Source organism: Nuphar pumila, chromosome 3 (assembly GCF_984573655.1).
Source record: "Nuphar pumila chromosome 3, dmNupPumi1.hap1.1, whole genome shotgun sequence".
In the NCBI taxonomy this organism is placed as follows: domain Eukaryota; kingdom Viridiplantae; phylum Streptophyta; class Magnoliopsida; order Nymphaeales; family Nymphaeaceae; genus Nuphar; species Nuphar pumila.
This window is the reverse complement of record NC_143251.1, coordinates 1,621,877-1,643,279: the sequence shown is the minus strand read 5'-3', so window position 1 is coordinate 1,643,279 and position 21,403 is coordinate 1,621,877. Positions and strand designations below refer to the sequence as shown.

At 37.5% G+C, this 21,403-nt stretch overlaps 1 protein-coding gene across 1 annotated transcript; it reads left to right on the top strand.

Moving 5' to 3' along the window:
• Positions 1 to 3,437: 3,437 nt before the first annotated feature.
• On the top strand, positions 3,438 to 19,899 carry LOC149841596 (serine/threonine/tyrosine-protein kinase HT1-like). The gene is made up of 6 exons (XM_089998577.1): positions 3,438 to 3,790; positions 3,892 to 4,024; positions 7,749 to 7,944; positions 18,698 to 18,822; positions 18,907 to 19,065; positions 19,190 to 19,899. The coding sequence occupies exons 1-6, from the start codon at positions 3,510 to 3,512 to the stop codon at positions 19,502 to 19,504; spliced, it is 1,209 nt and encodes a 402-aa protein (XP_089854703.1). The 5' UTR covers positions 3,438 to 3,509; the 3' UTR covers positions 19,505 to 19,899.
• The last annotated feature ends 1,504 nt before the right edge of the window (positions 19,900 to 21,403 follow it).

Here is a 21,403-nt window from a genome sequence, read left to right as displayed (position 1 = left end):
CCCAAACCTGAACCCCACATATGAAAGATGCCAGGTTCAATGAGAAAACGGCGTTGCCTTAGGTTCTACGAATGGAATCTAAACTGAATATAGGAAAGAATCTAAACCGAATATAGGAAAGAATATCCAAAAGCCCGGGTCCAGCCCAGGTCATACTCATCTTTTCATTACCAAGCTTTAGTTCTCTCTTCTTTTTTTCAAGGCAAAGGATCACCCCATATTATCACAGCCTACTATATGGACTATCCAGATCTAAATACGGTTAAACATCATCTTTGCTGGATCAGGGTGGATCCAAACATGATTAAAACCAGAGTTTCAATGGCATTTGTGACAAGTGTAACCGACAATATTTGAAGAGTCAACCAACAAGTGAACAAACTCAACAATCAAAACTTGGAAATCCATAAAAGAAATGAGTCGTGGTTAGATAAATTTGAAAGGGAGAAAGGAAAATTGGAGCCCCCCCCACTCCCTCAAACATTCCTAACAACCTAACCAACCAACCACAGTGGAGAGTGTTGGGGTCCACGGTTGAAACTCTGCACGGATCGGCTGATTAGAGGCGATGTAGTCTCCAGCATTTGATCTCTTTTGTTTGTGAATCCTTAGTTCACATAGAACAAAAGCAACCGACGTCTTGGATTTCAAACGGGTAGAAATTGCACCAAGAAATGGTACGTGTTCTCTGTTTGGAAGCCTTGAATTGGAGGTGCATTGCATCTCCTCGTATTTTTTTTTCTTGTGTTGTGTGGGAGCAATGCCTTGTGCTTTCTCCATCGTTCATATTGTTTGGACTTTGGGGAGCAGTAGTGTTGCCAAAACACGAGATGGAGTTGGCAGCCTCTGCACGTTATTTCAACACCATTCACATATTTTTTTTTGGGGGGAATTCCATCCCCAAAACTATACTTTGTCCACAGCATTTTTTTTTTAATTTTATTTTTGCGAAATATGGAATCAACGTTTCAATCCCAATGATCCAATAGTTAGGAGTCTCTAAACCCCCGCCACCCCCCATATTCAAATAGTGGCCTTGGAGGAGAGTTACAGACATTCACCTCTCTCTCTCTCTCTCTCTCTCTCTCTCTATATATATATATATATATATATATATATATATATATATATATATATATATAGAGAGAGAGAGAGAGAGAGAGAGAGAGAGAGAGAGAGAGAGAGAGTTAATGGGTAGGTGCTAAATGATTTTTTCAGGATTTATTTTATTTTATTTTTAAATTCTGACCATACAGATGTGATCTATGTACTTGATTCTATAAGAATTAGCTATTGAAGTATTGAATTCTGACACGGGTGGATTTTTATAAGGTTCAAAAAATAATGGTCCAAAATCTTTGTAAATTTTTGAAGCTCTAAATATCATTTTTTTCATCAAAAACACATGATTCAGGTGTGAATTCCTCATAAAATGACCATGCCCAACCCATTTATGGGGTCAAAAATGCTAAAAAATATAGAAAAACCCATTTAACATATATCATTTAGCATGTATCAATTTCGCACCAACCCATTTTCTCTCTCTCTCTCTATATATATATAGAAAAATGAAAATCTACCCAATAAAAAATCTTCTAAACCAAACTAATAGGAAACATTTAATGGACTTTCAGTATTTTTTTCAAAATTCTTACCCATGATTGATTTACTAGAAATCAACACTTAGATCATGCTTTTTGGATGAAAAAATGGTATTTGGAGCCTAAAAAATTTATAAATTGTAGGTCATTGATTTTCAAAACCCTATAAAAACATATCTATGCATCGGAATCAAATTCTCCCATATCTGTTTCCTATAAAAACATGCACATAGATGACATAATTTTAAAAAATGTCAAAAATCTAATAAATGTTTCTTATTGGGTAGGTTTCTCATATATATATATATATATATATATATATATATATATATATATATAGAGAGAGAGAGAGAGAGAGAGAGAGAGAGAGAGATGGGTAAGTGCTAAACGATACATACTAAATGAGGTTTTCAGGTTTTTATCGTTTTATTTTTAAATTCTGGATGGGATCTATGTACTTGATCTTATAGAGACCAGTTCTTGAAGTACTGGATTCGGACACATGGGTGAATTTTTCTAAGGTTTGAAAAATCAATGGTCCAAAATATTTGCAAATTTGTGAGGCTCTAAATATCATTTTTTCATCAAAAACTCATGATCCAGATGTGGGTTCCTCGTAAATCGATCATGCCCAAGACATTTATGGGGTTAGAACTGCAAAAAAACACGGGGAGGAGCAGAAAAACCTATTTAACACATCATTTTAGCATATTTCATTTAGCACCTACCCATTACTCACATATATATCATGGGAATTTACAAGTTTTAATTCTAATGTAACCAACTATCCCGCATAACATCCAAGCTTGGGATCGAGGTGGGCCTGGTAAAGTTGGAGTCGCTCCTAATCCTTCTCTAAAACCACATTGAGCGGCGGCGTTCACACTGGATTTGAAATATGAGAAACCGCATCAGCAATTTTGTCAAAAGGATTGGTGATTGCTTTATGCAGCAAGTCATCAACGATGTGGGATTTGGTAGCAGTCAGAGACACTGCTCGGTAGCTAAGAGTGGACATAATAATAGATTGAGCAACGGACTGTGAAGTTGAAGTTGTGTCGTTCATTTCACATGTGAGAGAGTCTCTGTCTCTCTCTTCCCTTTATCTCTTTTATTTTATTTTATTTTATTTTTTGGCCCTTTCTTCACGTGGCAAAATCACCGACCTAAAAAAAAAAAGGGGGGGGGGGGGGGGGAAAGAAAAAGGAACACTGCCGATCCATACGCAAGGATCGCCCTCACTAAAATGCTTTTCTAGAAGCGCTTCCCACTTGGAATATAACACCAAAAACCTTAGGCCACAATTTTATGTTCCGTTGGTGCACGGCATCACCAGAATTACCCACCCTGTCATTTCACTCTATAAGGGCTCAAGGCGGTCAAAGTCGTGGACATGACCCATGCACTGGTTTTAGCATCGATATCGGTCGAGTGGCTCGACTCTTGAGTTGAACTGCAGCGTTCCTAAATCCTCTGCTTTGGTCCATAGAGTCAAACCACCCCGTGCTTCCCAGTTGATCGATATGCAACTGTGTGGAACGGATAACCTCCCACTTCAGTCTCAGACTTTGGGCGATTCAAGTTATCAAGTTTGCTTCCGAGTCTCTTGACCAACCACAAATAGCAGCACCGCAACTTAGCTCCTGACCAGCTAACCACAAAGCACCAAGCCCTAGGTTTAAGAGCATGAAAAGAGAGAGTGCAGAGTGGCAACGTTATGAGGGTTTAAGACAAAGACTTCGTGGGTACTCTTTGCTCCTTGGAGTCAACCAACTCCGCCTCCCGCTTTTAAATACCGTAGACTTATGGCATCATTGTTCCTTGCTTAGGCGCACCCTCTCTCTCTCTAAAAGGAAGAAGAAAGGAGGAGGAGAAGATGCAGTGCAGAAGAGTCTGCCCGCTCTGTGGATGACGATCCAGCGGAGAGGGATGCACAGAGACGATGACGCCCGAAGGGTCTCCTCAGGAAAGGAGCTGATCAACCTCTCCAGGGTTAACCCCCAGAGCAGCGGCGAGAGGCATGGTGTCGTCGACGACGCGTCGGAGTACGGCCTCGACTTGGGGCTCGGCAGGCCGCAGCTCGGCCGTGACGATTTCAAGATTGACCAGCGGTGGCTCATCGATCCGAACCTCCTCTTCCTCGGCCCCAAGATCGGCGAGGGCGGCCACGCCAAGGTCTACGAGGGCATGTGAGTTCCCTCTTCCCCACAATATTTTCTTCTCCTTCTTTGGGGTTTTGCTTTTATGGATTCTCATCTCTCTCTCTCTCTCTCTGTTTTTTTTTTTATAGATACAAGTCGGCCAGCGTTGCGGTGAAGATCGTACGGCCCGGAGGGACAGCGGCGGAATCGACGAGGCGGAGGGAGAGGTTTCTGCGGGAGGTTGAGATGCTTTCACGGGTTCAGCATGACAACCTAGTCACGGTAAAGCTCATTTACGAATTGCCCAATTTGTGGGAGGACGGGTCTGTTTCCCGGCCGGAATCATGGTTGGCTTCTGGTTTTTAGTTATTGAACCTCAAGTTTTAATCCTGTATGGGTTTTACATCATGGATTGCAAATGCCTTTGGAAAGAGTATGTGGCGGTGTTGTTTTTGTTTCTTGGTTAGAGTTTTCTACTGCGCCTTGCTTTGTATGAATGAAACCAAGCGGATTCTTTCCTCTAGTTATAGGATGAAACTTTATTTCTGTATAATTTTACTTAAAGATTGCATAAGTTCTGAGGTTCGACGTTTGCTTCTGTTAATTGAAGTTTGTATTGCTGCAATATTCATATGTATGTGCAACCGACGTGATTTATTGCCCTTCGTTTATGTCATGTGTTTGAAATTTTTTGCTGTTTGAGGTTAACTGTAGTTTGTCGGTGGTCTTGCTGAATTATGTAAAATACGGGGTTAGTTGTGTTCATTGGGAGGGAGAAAACGGTTACCTGATTCTGTTAAGAAATAGGTGGATCCTTTTTACTTTTTTTTTCGGTTTACATGGTGCATCTAGATTCTTTGCGATTTGACCGTGTCATCTACCTTATATGAAAATATTGCTGCGGTTGTGTTTGCAATTTTATTGTTAATTATTATTTTTATACCTATAATAGCATTTTTCAATCTTTCGGATGTTCTCTTCTAATTTTCAAACCGCCGACTGTTCTCCAGCCCATGAAGGAAAAACTGTCACTGTGTTCCCACACAGTTGAGGTCACTATCAGGATATGGGAATCCAAATATTGGCTTTCATGATTCATGCATCTCCTTTTTGCTAGGGAGAGTTTAGTTGGGAACAGTGGAAGAGTTGGTTTTACACTTTTACTGTGTTAAGTTGTATTTCATGAGGGGAAAAGTTGGGAGAGAAGTAACAATTCTTTTATTGGCAGTGATGGAGCCAAAAAGGCGCCTAAGGTATGTCGTACAAGTTCTGGATCTGTGTGAAGGCAGATAAATTTATTCAATATAGCCCAGTAGTACATGTGATTGAAGGATGATTAAAATGCCTTTACTAACACCGTTATTCAATCTCATACTCTTGTTTGACTCTTGATTCTTTGAAAGTGACTCGAATAGAATTTTGCAAGAAGCTTCCAACATGTGTTTTTCGTGAGAAGTTGACAATCTGAACAACAAAAGAAATGGCAGGGAAAGGATATTTACTCTCTGCAAGGGCTATTAGACAGCACACGTTAATATGTTAACTGAGATGCTGAGAATCTTGGACATATCCATTGCAATATTGCATTCATGCTCTCTCTCTCTCTCTCTCACACACACACACACACACACACACACACACACATACACCAATCCCTTACCAAGGATTGCTGGCTGATCACAATCCTGGGTTATTAAACTCTAGCTATGTCACATGGGTGCAGGGGCGGGGGTGCGGCACTTTAAAAAACCTTGGGTGCGGGGGTGCGACAGAAAAAATTTATTTATATATTTTTATATATATATATATATATATATATATTATAATTTTTAAGTTTTATCAGTTAACAACATTAACACTAATGAAATAAAAAACAATTATCACAATATCATCAAATCAATCCATCATGCATGCAATAAATCAAATTAACAATCTACAATTCTATTCTACAAGACTATTAGCTCTAGCTTTACTACGGTTATCCGAGTAGCAGGTACCATCAAACGAACTATAACTGATTTAATGAGCCATTCGCAGTTTTACAGTCTGAATTAGTTCATACTTACACATGCATGACTTAATCTTTAAGACAAGCATATGAGTACTGGCAGGATCAACTAGGTAGCATCCCTCGTAAACGTCGCAGCACTGGCCCGAAGGCCGCGCAACTGCGAAGCGTCATCCGTCGATTTCGACATTGAAAATATCAGTGTAGGAAGGAGAGTTGTTTCGACTCCCCACCTGAGCCAACACATACCGAACATCTGAAAGCCCACATAGCGGCAAGGGGGAGGGACCGAGCCCCCTCCCTGCGCCCTCTTTGTGCAGGGGAGGGGTCAAAGAGGAGAGCAGAGGGAGTCGGAGAGGAGAGGAGAGCAGAGGGAGTCAGAGAGGAGAGGAGGAGAGCAGAGGGAGTCGGAGAGGAGAGAGCGTACCTGAAGAGGAGCGGTGGCGGCGGCGTCGGGGTCCGGCGGAGGCTTCAGGAGGAGAGGAAGGGAGGATTAGGGCAAAAATTTGCCCTAATCCTCCCCTCAGCAGCACATTTATCGAGCATTTTTTTTTAAAGTTTAAAAAAAGACACAAATGACCCTGGGTGCGTTGACCGCACCGGGTGCCCCCCCGTGTCGCGTTGCATCGACGCGGGTGCGACACCTGTTTTGCCGAGTCCCTGTGACATAGAACTCCAGGTACATGGGGATAGCCTCAGAGAACTGATAATGGATGATCTTGCACGGTTGCAGATCGGAGTTCAGATGTTGAAATATTGAATGTATGTTTTTTTTTGTGAAGACCTAAGTTCCTATGCATGACCGACGTTTTCTCCCAGTTAGTCTGATGATAGACGCTTCTTGATTTTTCCTGAGATTTACCACTTTCATTTTAAGCTCTGCCAATGAGCTCTGTTGCCCCTGAACTGATTTTGTCATTCTGAAAACCCTATTTGACAGGTCTGTTTTTATATCGGCAAGCATTAATCTTAAATGGGTGGGAGATGAAGATGATCCTCTTGGGTATTGGTTAAGAAAGCAGTTTTAGGCTGCTGGAAAGTTTTCTCCTAAACTTGCATTTCATGCTGTGAGAAAGGGCATTGGAGAGAGAGAGAGAGAGCACACACACACCTTTTACACAAAAATAAACAAACCTTCTTTTTTTTAGGCTAGGCAAGGAAAAAACTCCACTGCAGATTGGGAGGTCTCTGGCTGTTAAAAGTCTCGAGGTTCCCCTTATCCACTGGGGAGTACACCCAGCTTTGACCTTGCAGCATGGGGCACCCCCAGAGGGTTTCGAGCCATGGTCATCCCACAACAGCTGACAAACCATGGTGTCCCCTGGCAAGAGACAGAGTAGACCATGCTAAAATGATATATTTCCTGAACTTTTTGTTTCAACAAGTTATTTACAGTTTTTAATGTGTCAAAAACTGGGAAAAAAAATTTGAATTTGTTACTTGCCTTGCCACTATGTTGCTGTTAGCATTTTGGTACCTATGATCTATTCCCATCACACAAAGTATAGACATAAGCAGGCTTTAGCAATAAAGATAATGTTGGATTATCCCCACAACATAGCATATGTTCTTTTCTTTTTCTTATTTAACAGGGAACTAATCGATTTAGTGAGAATACATCGTTGGCGTTCATTCACTACACCTGTGATCTTACAGCCCTTACATATTCTGTGCATTTTGGCGCATTTCATGTTTGTCAATGAACTGATGAAGTGTATCCATGTTTTTTTATCCTTGTGAAAAAAATGTTTTGACCAATTGAATTTTGATGTTAGTTGTTTGTGGTTAATCTCTTGTAAAATGAAATTCACTTATCTTGAGAAATATAGCTTGATTGCTTGAACATAGAATTTTTTGGTGTTCTCGAAAACATTGATTCAGTTGTTTGCTACTACTCTTGTGTGTTGCAACCAGTTGGATTTGGTTGACTAAGTTTCCTAACTAATTGGATCAGATGTTGAATTTTGACTGATGAGTGGTTCACTGTGTTTGAAACAGTTCATTGGTGCTTGCAATGAGGCAAACATGGTTATCGTAACAGAGCTTTTACTTGGGGGTTCACTTCGGAAATATTTGAGATCATTACGGCCTGGGTGCCTGGATTTACATCTTTCAATCAGCTTTGCATTGGATATTGCATGTGCAATGGAATGCTTGCATGCTAATGGGATTATCCACCGTGACCTGAAACCTGGTACTGTACATTAAGTGTATTCGCTTGTCTCTCTATGTTACTCTTCCAATATCCTTATGGATTTTTATTGTGATCATCCATATGAAATATTTGAGCGCATTATCGTGTGTGCATGCACACATGTGCTTGCTTTGTACGGGACAGTTCCTTTAAACTGTCCATAGCTGTTTCACTTGAGACCAGTGTTGTTAAAAACATACCTCAAGGCACAAAAAGCATGCCTTGCCTCAAGGCGCATGTGTGTAGCGTAAAAGGCCTGAGGCATGCACCTCATAGCCTTGAGGTGTATGCCTCTAAGTGAGGTGCGCCCCTCAAATGTATTGGGTCAAATGGGGTCAAAGCCCCTGTTTGACCCAAATATGGTTTGTAAAAAAAATAAAAGGGGAAGGCCCGATGGTTAGGGCACTCCCCTCTTTTACCCCCCTGTTTCTCCCCTGCCGAATGAAGAAGAAGAAGAGGAGGTACGTACCCCTCCCCCCCTCTCTCTTGTCTCTTCTTCTTCTTCCATTTTTCTCCTTCTCTTCTTTCTTTTCTTCTTCCCTTCTTCTTCTTCCTCTCTTCTTTCTTCTTCTTTTCATATTCCCTTCTTTTTCTTCTTCACTCCTTCCTTTTCTTCTTCTTCTTCTTCTCCTTTACTTCCAGTCATTTGTCTTCTTCCATTCTTCTTTTTTTCTTCTTCCCTTGTTATTCTTCTTCCATCCTTCTTTTTCTTCCCTCTTTTTTCTTCTTCCCCTCTTCTTCTTCTTCTTCTCATGTTACTTCCAGTCTTCTGTCTTCTTCTTTTGCTTCTTTTTTCTTCTTCTTCAATCCTTCTTTTTTTCTTCTTCCCCTGTTCTTATCTATGTCACATAGGTGCGGGTGCGGGTATGGGTGAGGATGCGACGGTGCGGCACTTTAAAAAAACTTGGGTGCGGGGGTGCGGTATATATATATAATTTTTAACAGTTTTAAGTTAACACTATGTGTATTTTTGTGCATTTATGTATTTACATATATAATATAGATAAAAATGGACTTGAGTAGGGTTAATTGAATCTACTTTTGGATAGAAATGGACCTCAATGTGGTTGACTTCACCTAACATAAAGGAAGTTGTGTCCAAGTGTCGCACCCGCCTGGCTGCGGGTGCGGTGCCTTGTTAGAAGAGTCTGCGTGACATAGGTTCTTATTCTTCTTCCATCCTTCTTTTTCTTCCTTCTTTTTTTTCTTCTTACCCTCTTCTTCTTCTTCAAAATGGCTGGATTTTTTTTTGCAATTAATTAACTGTATGTAAAAATTGTATATGTCAATTTTGTTAGTTTGTTTATATAAAAATCGTACATGTGAAATTGTTACTTTCAGTTTATGCAATTATTTGCAAATATGCATATGATTGTGTATGTGCGTGTAATTGACTCTTAGATCATGGAAATTAAAAATAATTTTTTTAAAAGAAAATGTTTGTTTTTTTGTTTGTGAGACTAAGTGTATATATGAATTATTATATGTGATTTTAATAGTTTGATAGAGCTAATTTTTCAAACAAGCATTCATGAAAAATTAACTTAATGTTTGTTTAGATCTTTAGATGAATTTGTGTGCATTATATGATGTTGAGGATTTTGATTGTTAGTGATTTTCTTAAATTTTCATTCACTCATATTTTATTTGTTAGATACTTAAATAGATCAAGTTGTGGAGTTAATATTACTTTTATTGTTTTACATGGTATTATCATATTTTTCAATATTTATTTGATATTTCCTATTTTATATTGGTGGTTGCTTTATGAATAAAGTATTTTTTTGTTTTTTTATGTTTTTAGATATTTTTGTAAATTTTTTAAAAGTTTTTTTTTTGAGGATTACATTTTATGCCTCGAGACTTAAGCCTTCAGTTTTTGGTGGACGCTTTTTCACAACTTTGCTTGAGACAAAGAAGTCATCATGTCAGTGCTACTCTAACATATAAATCTCCTTAGGAAAGCTCAAACTCTTGTTTGTTCATAGTTCACTCATGTTTTATTGGGATGCTCAATGCAATTTTAAAAACAAACAGGAGCCATTTCTTGAAGAACTTGTGAGCTTGTTATGGTTTTGTAAGATGGTAATGCCCTAAGTCTCAACTTGTAAGTTTTTCTTGTCCTTGGTCCTTATGCAACAATATACGGAGTGGTAACATGGGTGAGTTTGACTGGAGGAGAAGCTGGGTTTTCCCAGTGGGATTGTGGAAGCAGGAATGGTGGAATTGGAGAGGATGAAATTGGTTCCTGAATGTCAGCCCAGAGGTTAGGGTATCTCAAAGGGAGTAGTATATGATCAAATGGTTTATCTTTTGGGGATTCTGTAATAGCAGATTTTTGTCACTATCATCGGTCCCTCATCTTTAGCAACTTGGCATGTATATTGAGCTCAAGAGATATTTATATATGCATATTGCTTAATATTCCCCTGTTAATTTTTTAGGAAAAATAGTTAGAACTTTGTTATGCAGCTGTACTAAGTTGTAATGTTGTATCATACTATATCGTAACTACGATACACACTTGTATTGTGATATGAGTGTGTATGGTATCTGTATCGGCTGCATCGTACTTTACAACCCTGTATCATACAATATTGTATGATACAGGGTGTATCATTTGATACATGTCTGATGCACTTTGAAAGGGCTGAAACTCGACTTTTTTTTAATTTTTGGTTTTAAAGACCTCCCTAGGGATGATTCTTTCATTTGTTTAGGGCTCTTTAGAGAAAATCCCTGGAACGAAGTATGCGGAAAAATAAAGAATGCTAAAAGCATTCACAATGTCCAACAATGGACCAATAAACAAGAGAGATAATAGCCAAGTCCACCATGGGACTGTATAACAAGCCTTGAGAAAGGCACACACTAAAAATATAGACTCTTTATTGAAAGAGAGCTCTCAAGCTTGAAGAATATAAAGGGGTTCATCCATATTTATACACCCAAAAGGTGTCTCAAAAGGAGAGCCAAAAGGGAGCTCCCATAGAGTCGTTGGGAACCCCCAACGACTCTATGTGGGGCCCCTTTTGGGTGGTATTTTGAGACAAAAAATAAAAAGAAAATGAAAAAAAAGTAAAAGGAAAAGAAATAGTTGTTTACTAAAACAACTATGACCCCTATCGAGTATTATATATATATATATATATATATATATATATATATATATATATATATTTTAACACCCCCCCTCAAACATTATGTGGAGATGACTGAAAGTTTGTCAAGAAAAAACATGAAGTGGGGAGCATGAAAAGCTTTAGTGAAAAAATCCGCTAGCTGATATTCTGATGTGACATATGGCAGAGTAACTGTTTCACGTAGGTATTCATCACGAACATAGTGATAGTCCATCTCTATATATTTGTTGCGCTCATGAAATGTGTGATTATTGGCAATGTAGATGATACTTTTGTTGTCGCAACATAGCTTTGAAGCACCTGTAATGTCAACCCTCATATATTTGAAAAAGCTTCGAAGCTAAACAAGTTTCATTGTAGTAGTTGTCATAGCCCGCTATTCAGCTTTAGTAGAGGATAATGATATTTTCTGTTGCTTCTTGCATCTTCAAGCAATTAAGGAATCTCCTAAAAAGACACAGAAGCCAGTAGTTGAGATTCTATCATTAGGGTTACCTATCCAATCTGCATCAGTATAAGCAAGTAAGTTCAAAGCCCTTTAGTTATGGTGTTTTTGATGTATCGAACGACCCGGAGCACGACACTCATGTGCACAGTTGTAGGAGCATGCTGAAATTGGTTAGCAGAGTGAACAACATGAGCGATGTCTGGTCTGGTGATAGTCAGATATGTGAGAGATCCAATGAGTTGTCTGTAGCGTGTGAGATCTTCTAAAAGAACCCCATCCTCCAATCTTAAATTTGCATTAATTACTTTTGGAGTCTTCACCTTTTTATCATCTGAAATTTCAGATTTAGTACATATATATGCAACAAGCTTCATCTATGACAGTATATGTCCTTTGAGAGAATATGCAACTTCAATGCCGAGAAAATATCTAAGGAAACCTAAATCAGACATGTCAAAACTATCTTTTAACATATTTTTAACATTAATAATACTAATTTGATCATTTCCTGTGATAATCATGTCATCAACATAAAGTAATAAGATAACAATACTAGTACCTGTACTTTTAACAAATAGAGCAGTGTCGGTATAACATGAACGAAATCTCAATTTAGTCATGATATCACTAAATCAATCATACCAAGCCTTGGGAGTTTGTTTAAGACAATATAAAGCTTTTTAAAACTTCAAGAGTTTGACCTTGTCCATTATTAACTCCGAGCAGTGGATCCATATATACTTATTCATTTAGATTTTCATTTAGGAATGCATTTTTCACATCGAGTTGATATATAGGACATTTTTTAATTAATACAACTATTAAGGTTCTAACGCTTGTCATTCTAGCTACAGGGGCAAATGTTTCATCGTAGTCAATTCTATATTTTTGCGAATATCCTTTAGCCACTAATCTAGCTTTTTTAAAATTAAAGACCCATTGACATCCAATAGGTTTTTTTATGACAAGGGAGCTTGATTATTTTTCAAGTATTGACCTTTTTTAGAGCATCTAATTCTATCTTCATTGCTTCAATCCAATGAGGTAGAGTTTTTGCTTGATTATAATGAGTGAGTTCATAATATGAGTGTAAGGTTATTAGGCATGCTCGATAATTTGGTGCAAGAGACTCATATGATACAAACCTATTGAGAGGAATTGATTATCTAGAAGATCGCCTAACGGGGGTTTCTTCTAAGGATTCAGTAAGTTAAGAAAATTTCTCCAAGGCACTAATAGGCCTTTCTTGTTCCCTTCGAGTATAAACATGAATATTTTCATTATTAGTATCACCATTATGGGGTGATATTTCAATATTGGATACATCACGAGTATTATTTATACTTTCAAGATGATTCATAGAATCATCACATATATCATCTATTAGATCATGTAAAAACATGTAGTCAATTTCATTTTGTTTATCTACTTTTTCAAATCTATTTTCATCTTCCAAAAAAGTCACGTCTTTTGATACATATAGTTTGTTATTTTTGAAATCAAAACATCTATATCCTTTTTATTTTCCCCGTAACCTAGAAAAACACATTTAATTGCCTTTAGAGACAACTTATCTCTCTTATGTGAGAGAACAAAGCATTTACAACCAAAGATGCGAAGGCAATTGAAGTCGGGGGAAAATTTGAAAAGATTTTCATAAAGAGAAACATTCTTTAATTTAGAAGAAGGCATTCAAATGATTAAGTATGTTGAAGTTAAGACGGCTTCGGCCCAAAAAAAATTTGGAATATTTTTAGAAATAAGCAATGTTCTAGCTGTTTCTATGATATGTCTGTTTTCTTTCCGCTAGTCCATTTTGTTGTGGAGTTCTAGGGCATGATTTTTTATGACAAATTTCATTTTGTTTTAAATAGTTTTGAAATTCGTTGGATAAGTATTCTCCACTGGAATCAGATCTAAGGATGGATATATTACTTTGAAATTGATTTTGTATTTTCATATGAAATTCTTTAAAGAAGGAAAATAGTTTCGATTTATGTTTGAGGAAATAAATCCAAACATAACGAGTAAAGTCATCAATAAAAGTGACATAGTATGAGTAACCACCTTTAGACATGACCGGAAATGGACCCCAAACATCCGAGTGCACCAATTCAAAAGGCCTTGTGGAAAAAAAGTTCTAGTTGGAAATAGAATAGACTTCATTTTTTCAAAAATGCAATCTTTGCAAGTAATGCCTTTTTCCTTACAAAATTTGTTTTCAAATGGAAAAAGATACATTTTAGAATAACCTGAATGTTCAAGTCTTTTATGTCAAGTTTCAATGCTTTTATCTTGGACATAAGTACAAAAAGAGTTTGTAGGAAGATTTAGATGATCCATATAGTAGAAACCCTCCTTCCTATGGACTTGCTCAATCCGCTTTCCGGACTGGAGACCCTGCACAAAACAACCATTAGATGAGAAAGATATTTCACATCTATGGTCGGCAATTTGGGAAACTGAAAAAAGATTCAAATTAAGCTTTAGAACAACTCTCACTTTAGGAACAAAGTGATTTTGAGAATTTTGAGAGTTAAGTGTTCTAATACTTGTGATTTTTAAAAAAGTCTCATCGGCTGTAGAAACACATGAACCTTTTGAGTTGGTGCAAACTTCAGTTAAAGCATTTTCATGAGGGGTTATATGAAAGGATGCTCCGGAGTCTAGGATCCAAGAATACGTACCGAGTGATGATGTAGACACAATGGCCGCACCCGATATGGAGGAAGTGGTTTTGAGAATTTATTGTAGAGCCATATATATTTGACCAAGTGTTTCTTTGAGGTCTTCACTTTTGCCTTCATCTTCTTTGTTGGTGGTAGATTCTTCAAGAGAAGCCACCTTAGGCTTGAATGTTCCATTTAGCTTTGGGCAAGTAGGTTTAATGTGACCCGACTCATAACAATGATGACATACAATCACCTTTCTTCCTCTGTTATAGTTTCCTTGTTTTCTAAAATAGGGTGGTTTATAGGTTTTGACATTGTTGCCGGGTTTGGATACGGCGAGCACCTCATCAATGTTTTTACTCATGCCAAGCCTAGTTTCCTCTTGTGTGATTTCGGCAATGACGTCTTCTATTGTTTGAAAAATAGATCTATGGAGGAGTGATGACCTCACTTGCTCAAATTTGGGACGTAGCCCCAAAAAAAATGGAACAATCGTTCTTGTTCCATTTGATTTTGCCTTAGTTCAACATCCTTCATAGCTACCCATTTTGGATCTAAAAGAGCCAATTCATCCCATAGTGGGTTTAATGCGCTATAATAATCTTGTATACTTGAATCACCTTGTTTGGTGGTTCTAATTTTTTCTTGCAAAAAATCTGCTCTTGCAAGGTCTTTTTGGGTATACATACCCTTCATAAAGAACCAAGCCTCATTGGCTCGGCGAAATTTAGCTATATTAGCACATACCTTGAGTTCGATATTATTCATGAACCAAGCAAGGATTTTGGTGTGGTTGCTCTCCCAATCTTCTACTTTCCTTTGGTGGTTTTCGATGACTTTGAGGCGAGCATCTTCCTCAAGAGCTTTTCTTGGTCTCCTTCGATCTTGGTGAGCTCCAATTGAGGTTTCGGAATAGAACCCATTACATTGTAATGAAATATGCGGAAAAGCAAAGAGTGCACTAGGCACTTACAACATCTAATACCCAAACCCACAAGAGACAACACAACATAAAAATATAAATGTCTCTTATTGAAAGAGAGAGAGCTCTCAAGAGTGAGAAATACAAGAGGGGTTCACCCCTATTTATACACAATAGAAGGAGAGGGGAAGGGCCAAGAGGCCTTAAAAGGAGAGCCACATAGGGGGCTCCCCATGTAGTCGTTGGGAGCCCCCAACGGTCACAAATGTGACCGTTGGGGGCCCCATCGACTACATGGTGGGGCCCCTTTTGTGTGAGCAAAAAAACAATAAATAAAAAATATGATTTACAAAAAATAAAGAGAAAAATAAAATAAAAAAAACAAGTACCCCTATCGGGTACTTGTGAAATGACAAAAATACCCCTATCGGGTATTATATGTATATATATACATATAAATTTATATATATATATATATATATGAATTACATGTATTTTAACATACATAACCCCAAAGTTTCTTACCTTTGAGGTTGTTCTCCATTGTCGATGCCCACATCATATAGTTCTTTCCATTGAGCTTGAAGGATAGGTCGATTTTGGTCTCCATGATGCCTACCAAAGTGTACGAAGAAGAGATACGATGAATGTGAAGATGAATTACACGCATCTTCCTTAAGAACCGAATGACTCTAATACCATGTAATGAAGTATGCAAAAAAATAAAGAATGTTAAAAGCATTCACAATGTCCATGGACCAATACACAAGAGATATAATAACCAAGTCTACTATGGGACAACATAAACAAGCCTTCGGAAAGGCTCACACTAAAAATATAAAAACTCTTTATTGAAAGAGAGCTCTCAAGCTTGAAGAATACAAAGGGGTTCACCCCTATTTATCCACCCAAAACATGTCTCAAAAGGAGAGCCAAAAGGGGGCTCCCATAGAGTCGTTGGGAGCACCCAACGGTTACAAATGTGACTGTTGGGAGCCCCAATGACTCTATGTGGGGCCCCTTTTGGGTGGGGTTTTGAGACAAAAAATAAAAAGAAAATAAAAAGTAAAAGAAAAAAAAGTTTACTAAAACAACTATGTGAAAATTCGATAATACCCCTATCAGGTATTTATATATATATATATATATATATATATATATAGTTACATATATTTTAACAATCCCATACATCTTAAGAGGCATGAGAGAGATTTGGACGATGATTCGTGCACACGGGAAAGGGCTTTTATGAGTTTCTCACATAAAAAGTGCATTTTCATCATTTTTCATTTAAGGGAGTAGGCTAAGGTAACAAATCCATATTCTTTGGTTCCCATTGAATTTTTTTGGGGCAAGATAACATTAAATGATCTGACATGGCAATGGGGCATTTAAGTAGTGAGTAAAAATCGATTGAAAATCGAGTGCAATTATTGTCATCATTTTGTTTCGTGTGGTATCTCTCAGTTGAAGCATTATTTTACTAGGACACATCATAATGTTTCCCCTTGCATGTCAAGGGATTTGCCGAGTGTCGTGAAATGACAATGTCAACAATTATTCACTCGTTTAAGAGAAAAACGATAAAAAAATCGAGTGATGCAGAAATAAGGTATGCACAACCTTGGGAGGATGTGTATGATGAAGATGAACTCCCTACTTCTAATCCTACAACCCCTAGCATAACATCAGGAGAAGAAGAAGATAATGATGATTAAGGTTATATTTTAAAAAAGCTTGTTTATTTAACACTTAAGTGTTCATAATCTTGGTTATTTTATTTTTGTTTTTGTAATATGAAAGCAGTGTTGTGAAAAGCGTTGAGGCATAGTGCGGCACTCCACCAAAAACTGAGGCGACGCATAAGGCTCGAGGCGTAAAGCGTAAGCCTCAAAATTTTTTTTTGAAAACTTTAAAAAATTTCAAAAAAAGTATTTAAAAATATAAATAAATAAAAAAATGCTTTATTGATGAAATAACAACCAATAAGAAATAGAAAATCTCAAACAAGTACTAAAAAATATGAGATTAACATATAAAAGTAACTAAAAACTAATTACATAACTGGAAAATGTATGAGATTAACCAACACAAGTTAAAATATACTAAGAAACTGATTACATAATTGAAATAACTGGAAAATATTTGAGATTAACCTACAAAAGTTAAAATATATGAGATTATTCTAAAAAATATGAGATTAACATATAAAAGTAACTAAAAAATTGATTACATAACTGGAAAATATATGAGATTAACCAACAAAAGTTAAAATATACTAAGAAACTGATTACATAACTGAAATAACTGGAAAATATATGAGAGTAACCTACAGAAGTAAAAATATATGAGATTATTCTAAAAAATATGAGATTAACATATAAAAGTAACTAAAAAACTTATTACATAACTGGAAAATATATAAGATTAACCAATAAAAGTTCAAATATACTAAGAAACCGATTACATAACTGAAATAACTGGAAAATATATGAGATTAACCTACAAAAGTTAAAATATATGAAATTATTCTGAAAAATATGAGATTAACATATAAAAGTAACTAAAAAACTGATTACATAACCGAAAAATATATGAGATTAACCAACAAAAGTTAAAATATACTAAGAAACTGATTACATAAGTGAAAAATATATGAGATTAACCAACAAAAGTTAAAATATACTAAGAAACTGATTGCATAACTGAAATAATTGGAAAATATATGAGATTAACCTACAAAAATCTTGTTGTACAATTTTTTTTTTGTGCCTCACTCCTCAGGCTTGCGCCTTGGGGCACATAGGGCCACGCCTCACGGCGAGGCGTGCCTTTTGCATCTCATGGCGCATTTTTTATAACACTGTATGAAAGTATGAGTCTTATGACATGTTTTTAATTGTAAAATATTTTGCATTGTTCTTGTGATATGTGCATGCAATATTATTTATATTAATAGATGTTTGATGATGTCTTATGCAGCTCTTAGAGACATAAATGTTTCATATGTGATTTTATGGTTGTATTTTGTGCAATTCATCATTGTTTCATGTCTTATGAAGTTTTAAGAATTTTTGCTAATTTTGTTTTTATTTTTTTGGAATTTAAAAAAATATTAAAATTTTATGATACGCTACGATACACTACAATACGTATCTAACTTTGGGCCCTACCGATACGGGTAACAATATGCTACTTACAACCTTGCTAGGTTGTAGTTAGTGTTTGTGGAAGTGCTAAGTAGCAATAATTTCTACTTTAAAATGGAGAATGAGACTTGAAATATGTGGACATCTAGTCAGATACTTATAAAATGGTAATTCTGCAACTTAGAGTTCACATATTCTTTTCTAATTGTTTGTTGGTGTACAAAAAGCTAAAAACACTATGGTGTATTCTTCAAACGCTGGTTCTTGGACACTTTGTGTTGCTTAGACATCATGTGATGTTAGAAACTGTATGAAAGCCTATTTTATTTAGCTGCTTAAGGAGCAATTCTGGGCTGTGCTCTCTCTCTCTCTCTCTCTCATCTGTGTCCCATCTCACAGGTGATTCTTGTTTGCTTCAGATAATCTACTTCTAACCCAGGACCAGAAAAAGGTCAAACTGGCTGACTTTGGATTGGCAAGGGAAGAGACACTGACTGAAATGATGACAGCTGAAACTGGCACATACAGATGGATGGCTCCTGAGGTACCACTTGATTTGTTAAAGCAATTTTTTCTTTCATCATACACAACAAAGTTCACTTATTTTCTTCATGCTACTACTTGTCAGCTTTACAGCACTGTCACACTCCGTCGAGGGGATAAGAAGCATTATAACCATAAAGTTGATGTATACAGTTTCTCTATAGTTCTGTGGGAATTGTTAACCAGCCGTTCACCATTTGAGGGTATGTCCAACCTCCAGGCTGCTTATGCTGCAGCATTCAAGGTACTGTTCTTCCCAGTTTTTCTCTGGATATACTCAGAGCTGTTATTTTGTTCATCTTTGTAGCATGATTATTGATTTTCAACTCTTGGTCTCCTTGTAAATTGGAATGTGTGCGTTTCTGTAGAAAATGAGGCCTGATGTGGAAAACCTCCCCAAAGAACTTGTTGCCATCTTGGAGTGCTGCTGGGCAGAGGATACAAACAGTCGCCCAGAGTTCCACCAGATCATTCTGATGCTACGTAACTTCCGCTTGTCTCTTTCTCCTATGGAAATTACGCCTCCACCCATGATGCAACTTGGACAGAGCAGTTATATGCCAACCGATTCTCCTGGTACACGCCATCTGATGGACAAATCACAAGAGAACGACAGCGTTCAGATCAAGCCTGACAGGTCTTCCCGATTTTTTGGGTGCTTCAACGAGTGCTTTTCTTCATAGTGAGAAGGGGAATTTCAAGGCCCGTGTTTGGGTGCTACTACCTGCAAATCTTTTCTTACAGCCAATTTTGCTTTGGTTAACTGCCAAAAACGTGGTCTCAAAAGTGAGGCAGTTAGTGGCGGTGGTTGGTACTGAACAAGATCCAAATAAAGCAGTTGGTTGCCGTCCCTGGTGAATATGTCTGAACCATACAACAGTTGTACGGAGGAAAAATAGAAAATGGGACTCGAGATAATTCTTTTTATGTTGAAAAGGTTGATCGACGGATACAAAGTCCAGTCACCATTTTGGTTGAAGCTTTACCTGGTAAGCCTCCATGAGTTTGCTTTTTCACAGATGTAATGACTAGACTTTGTCACCTATAAAGAAGGGAAAATAAGAAGGCACATTCACCATAGAATTGGTTGTTTATGCTTGAAAATCTCCCAAGGTGACCCATCTTCATGGCAGCAATGTCTGGCGGAGGTTTGGCTGCATAAGTTTCGGTGGCTTGGTCGGTTGTGTGATTGACAATGGTTTTGATCTTCTCGAGCTTTGTTAACATCAGGGCATGGGGCTTAGTCGACAATGACAAAAACAGTACTTCGCCTGTGTCATCTAACATTACTCTGACACGATTTTGAAGTGTCCCTTGCTCCTTTGGGCTGTCTTGTATTCTTGGAGTGCATGTTCCCTATTTTCTCTCTCAAGGTGGAATTGCAGCGGCTTTGTAGAATGACTCGGCACTTTAGAGGATCTTGTAATTTTCAGATTTTTCATCAGTTAGAGGGTAGCAAATGTAGACCCTGGATCTGCAAATTTCTGATCGCTGCAGTCCCATGGAGACAAGTACGGCTTTGTTGTGTGACCCGGGCTCCTTGGGTTTTTTTATCCAGAGCTGTAATTGTCGGGTCAAGAATGGAAGCAATGCCACTCGGATGTCCATACGCTTTAGTGGCCACCTTGTGATAATTGGCCCAAATCAAGTCTGCAAAATCGTTCTTGTGGCTCTGATTCTGCTTGTGATGCAGTGTGACGACCTCAACCATAGACGTGCTGCCAAGTAAAAAATTGTCATTCAAAGACCCATCTATTGCTCGATAGTCACGTTACCATCTTTTGGAAAAAAAAATCAGTTAAATACCTGATGTTAATTTCTTGGTTAAGATGTATAACAAATCTTCTTTTAGCCTTGCTTTGAACGAATGCGTAGAGCTTTTGTTGGCGCACGATGGAGGTAGTGTAATGATTTGCTGTAGGTAGCTCCCCGTTAGCTCGAGTTAACGACGTTTGGCACGTTATTTAAAATGATGAAACACCGAAACATGTTTTCAGGAACCGTGTCTGCTTCGAAAATTTTAGCCCAAAGATGGGTCCCTGCGTGCAACTTCTCCTTCTCTAAATGTAGCCGTTGCATGAACACGGTAGACAAACGATAAAAACGCCTTTTGGTGGTGGTGGTGGGGCGCTTATCCCTCACCCGTCGGCTTCATAATCTTGAGAAAAAACAAGAAAAAAAGACCGAGGCACCGCTTGAAGTGCGATTTATGTAACCTTGAAAACCGCTGGTTTTGGGAGAAAATTTAGCAATGTTTGCATCGTCAAAGAAAAGGCGTGCGTTCCATGTTTGTGGGAATAAATGTCGAGTCTACAAAGTTGTAAATCTGGTTCGGCTGTACAACACTAAGGCCACTTTTTTTCGACAGAGAACACTAAGGCCACGTTTGGAAGTGGTAAAATTTACTTATGAAAAACTGAATCTGTATCATGAAAAGCATGAAATGTATAAAAATTTTCACAATACACAGCTGGTGAAATGGTATAAAAATATGAATATTTTTTATATAAAAATTTCTTTTGATTGGAAAAGCATGAGAAATTTCTATTTTGGACATTAAATACAAAATTCTCACATTTTTT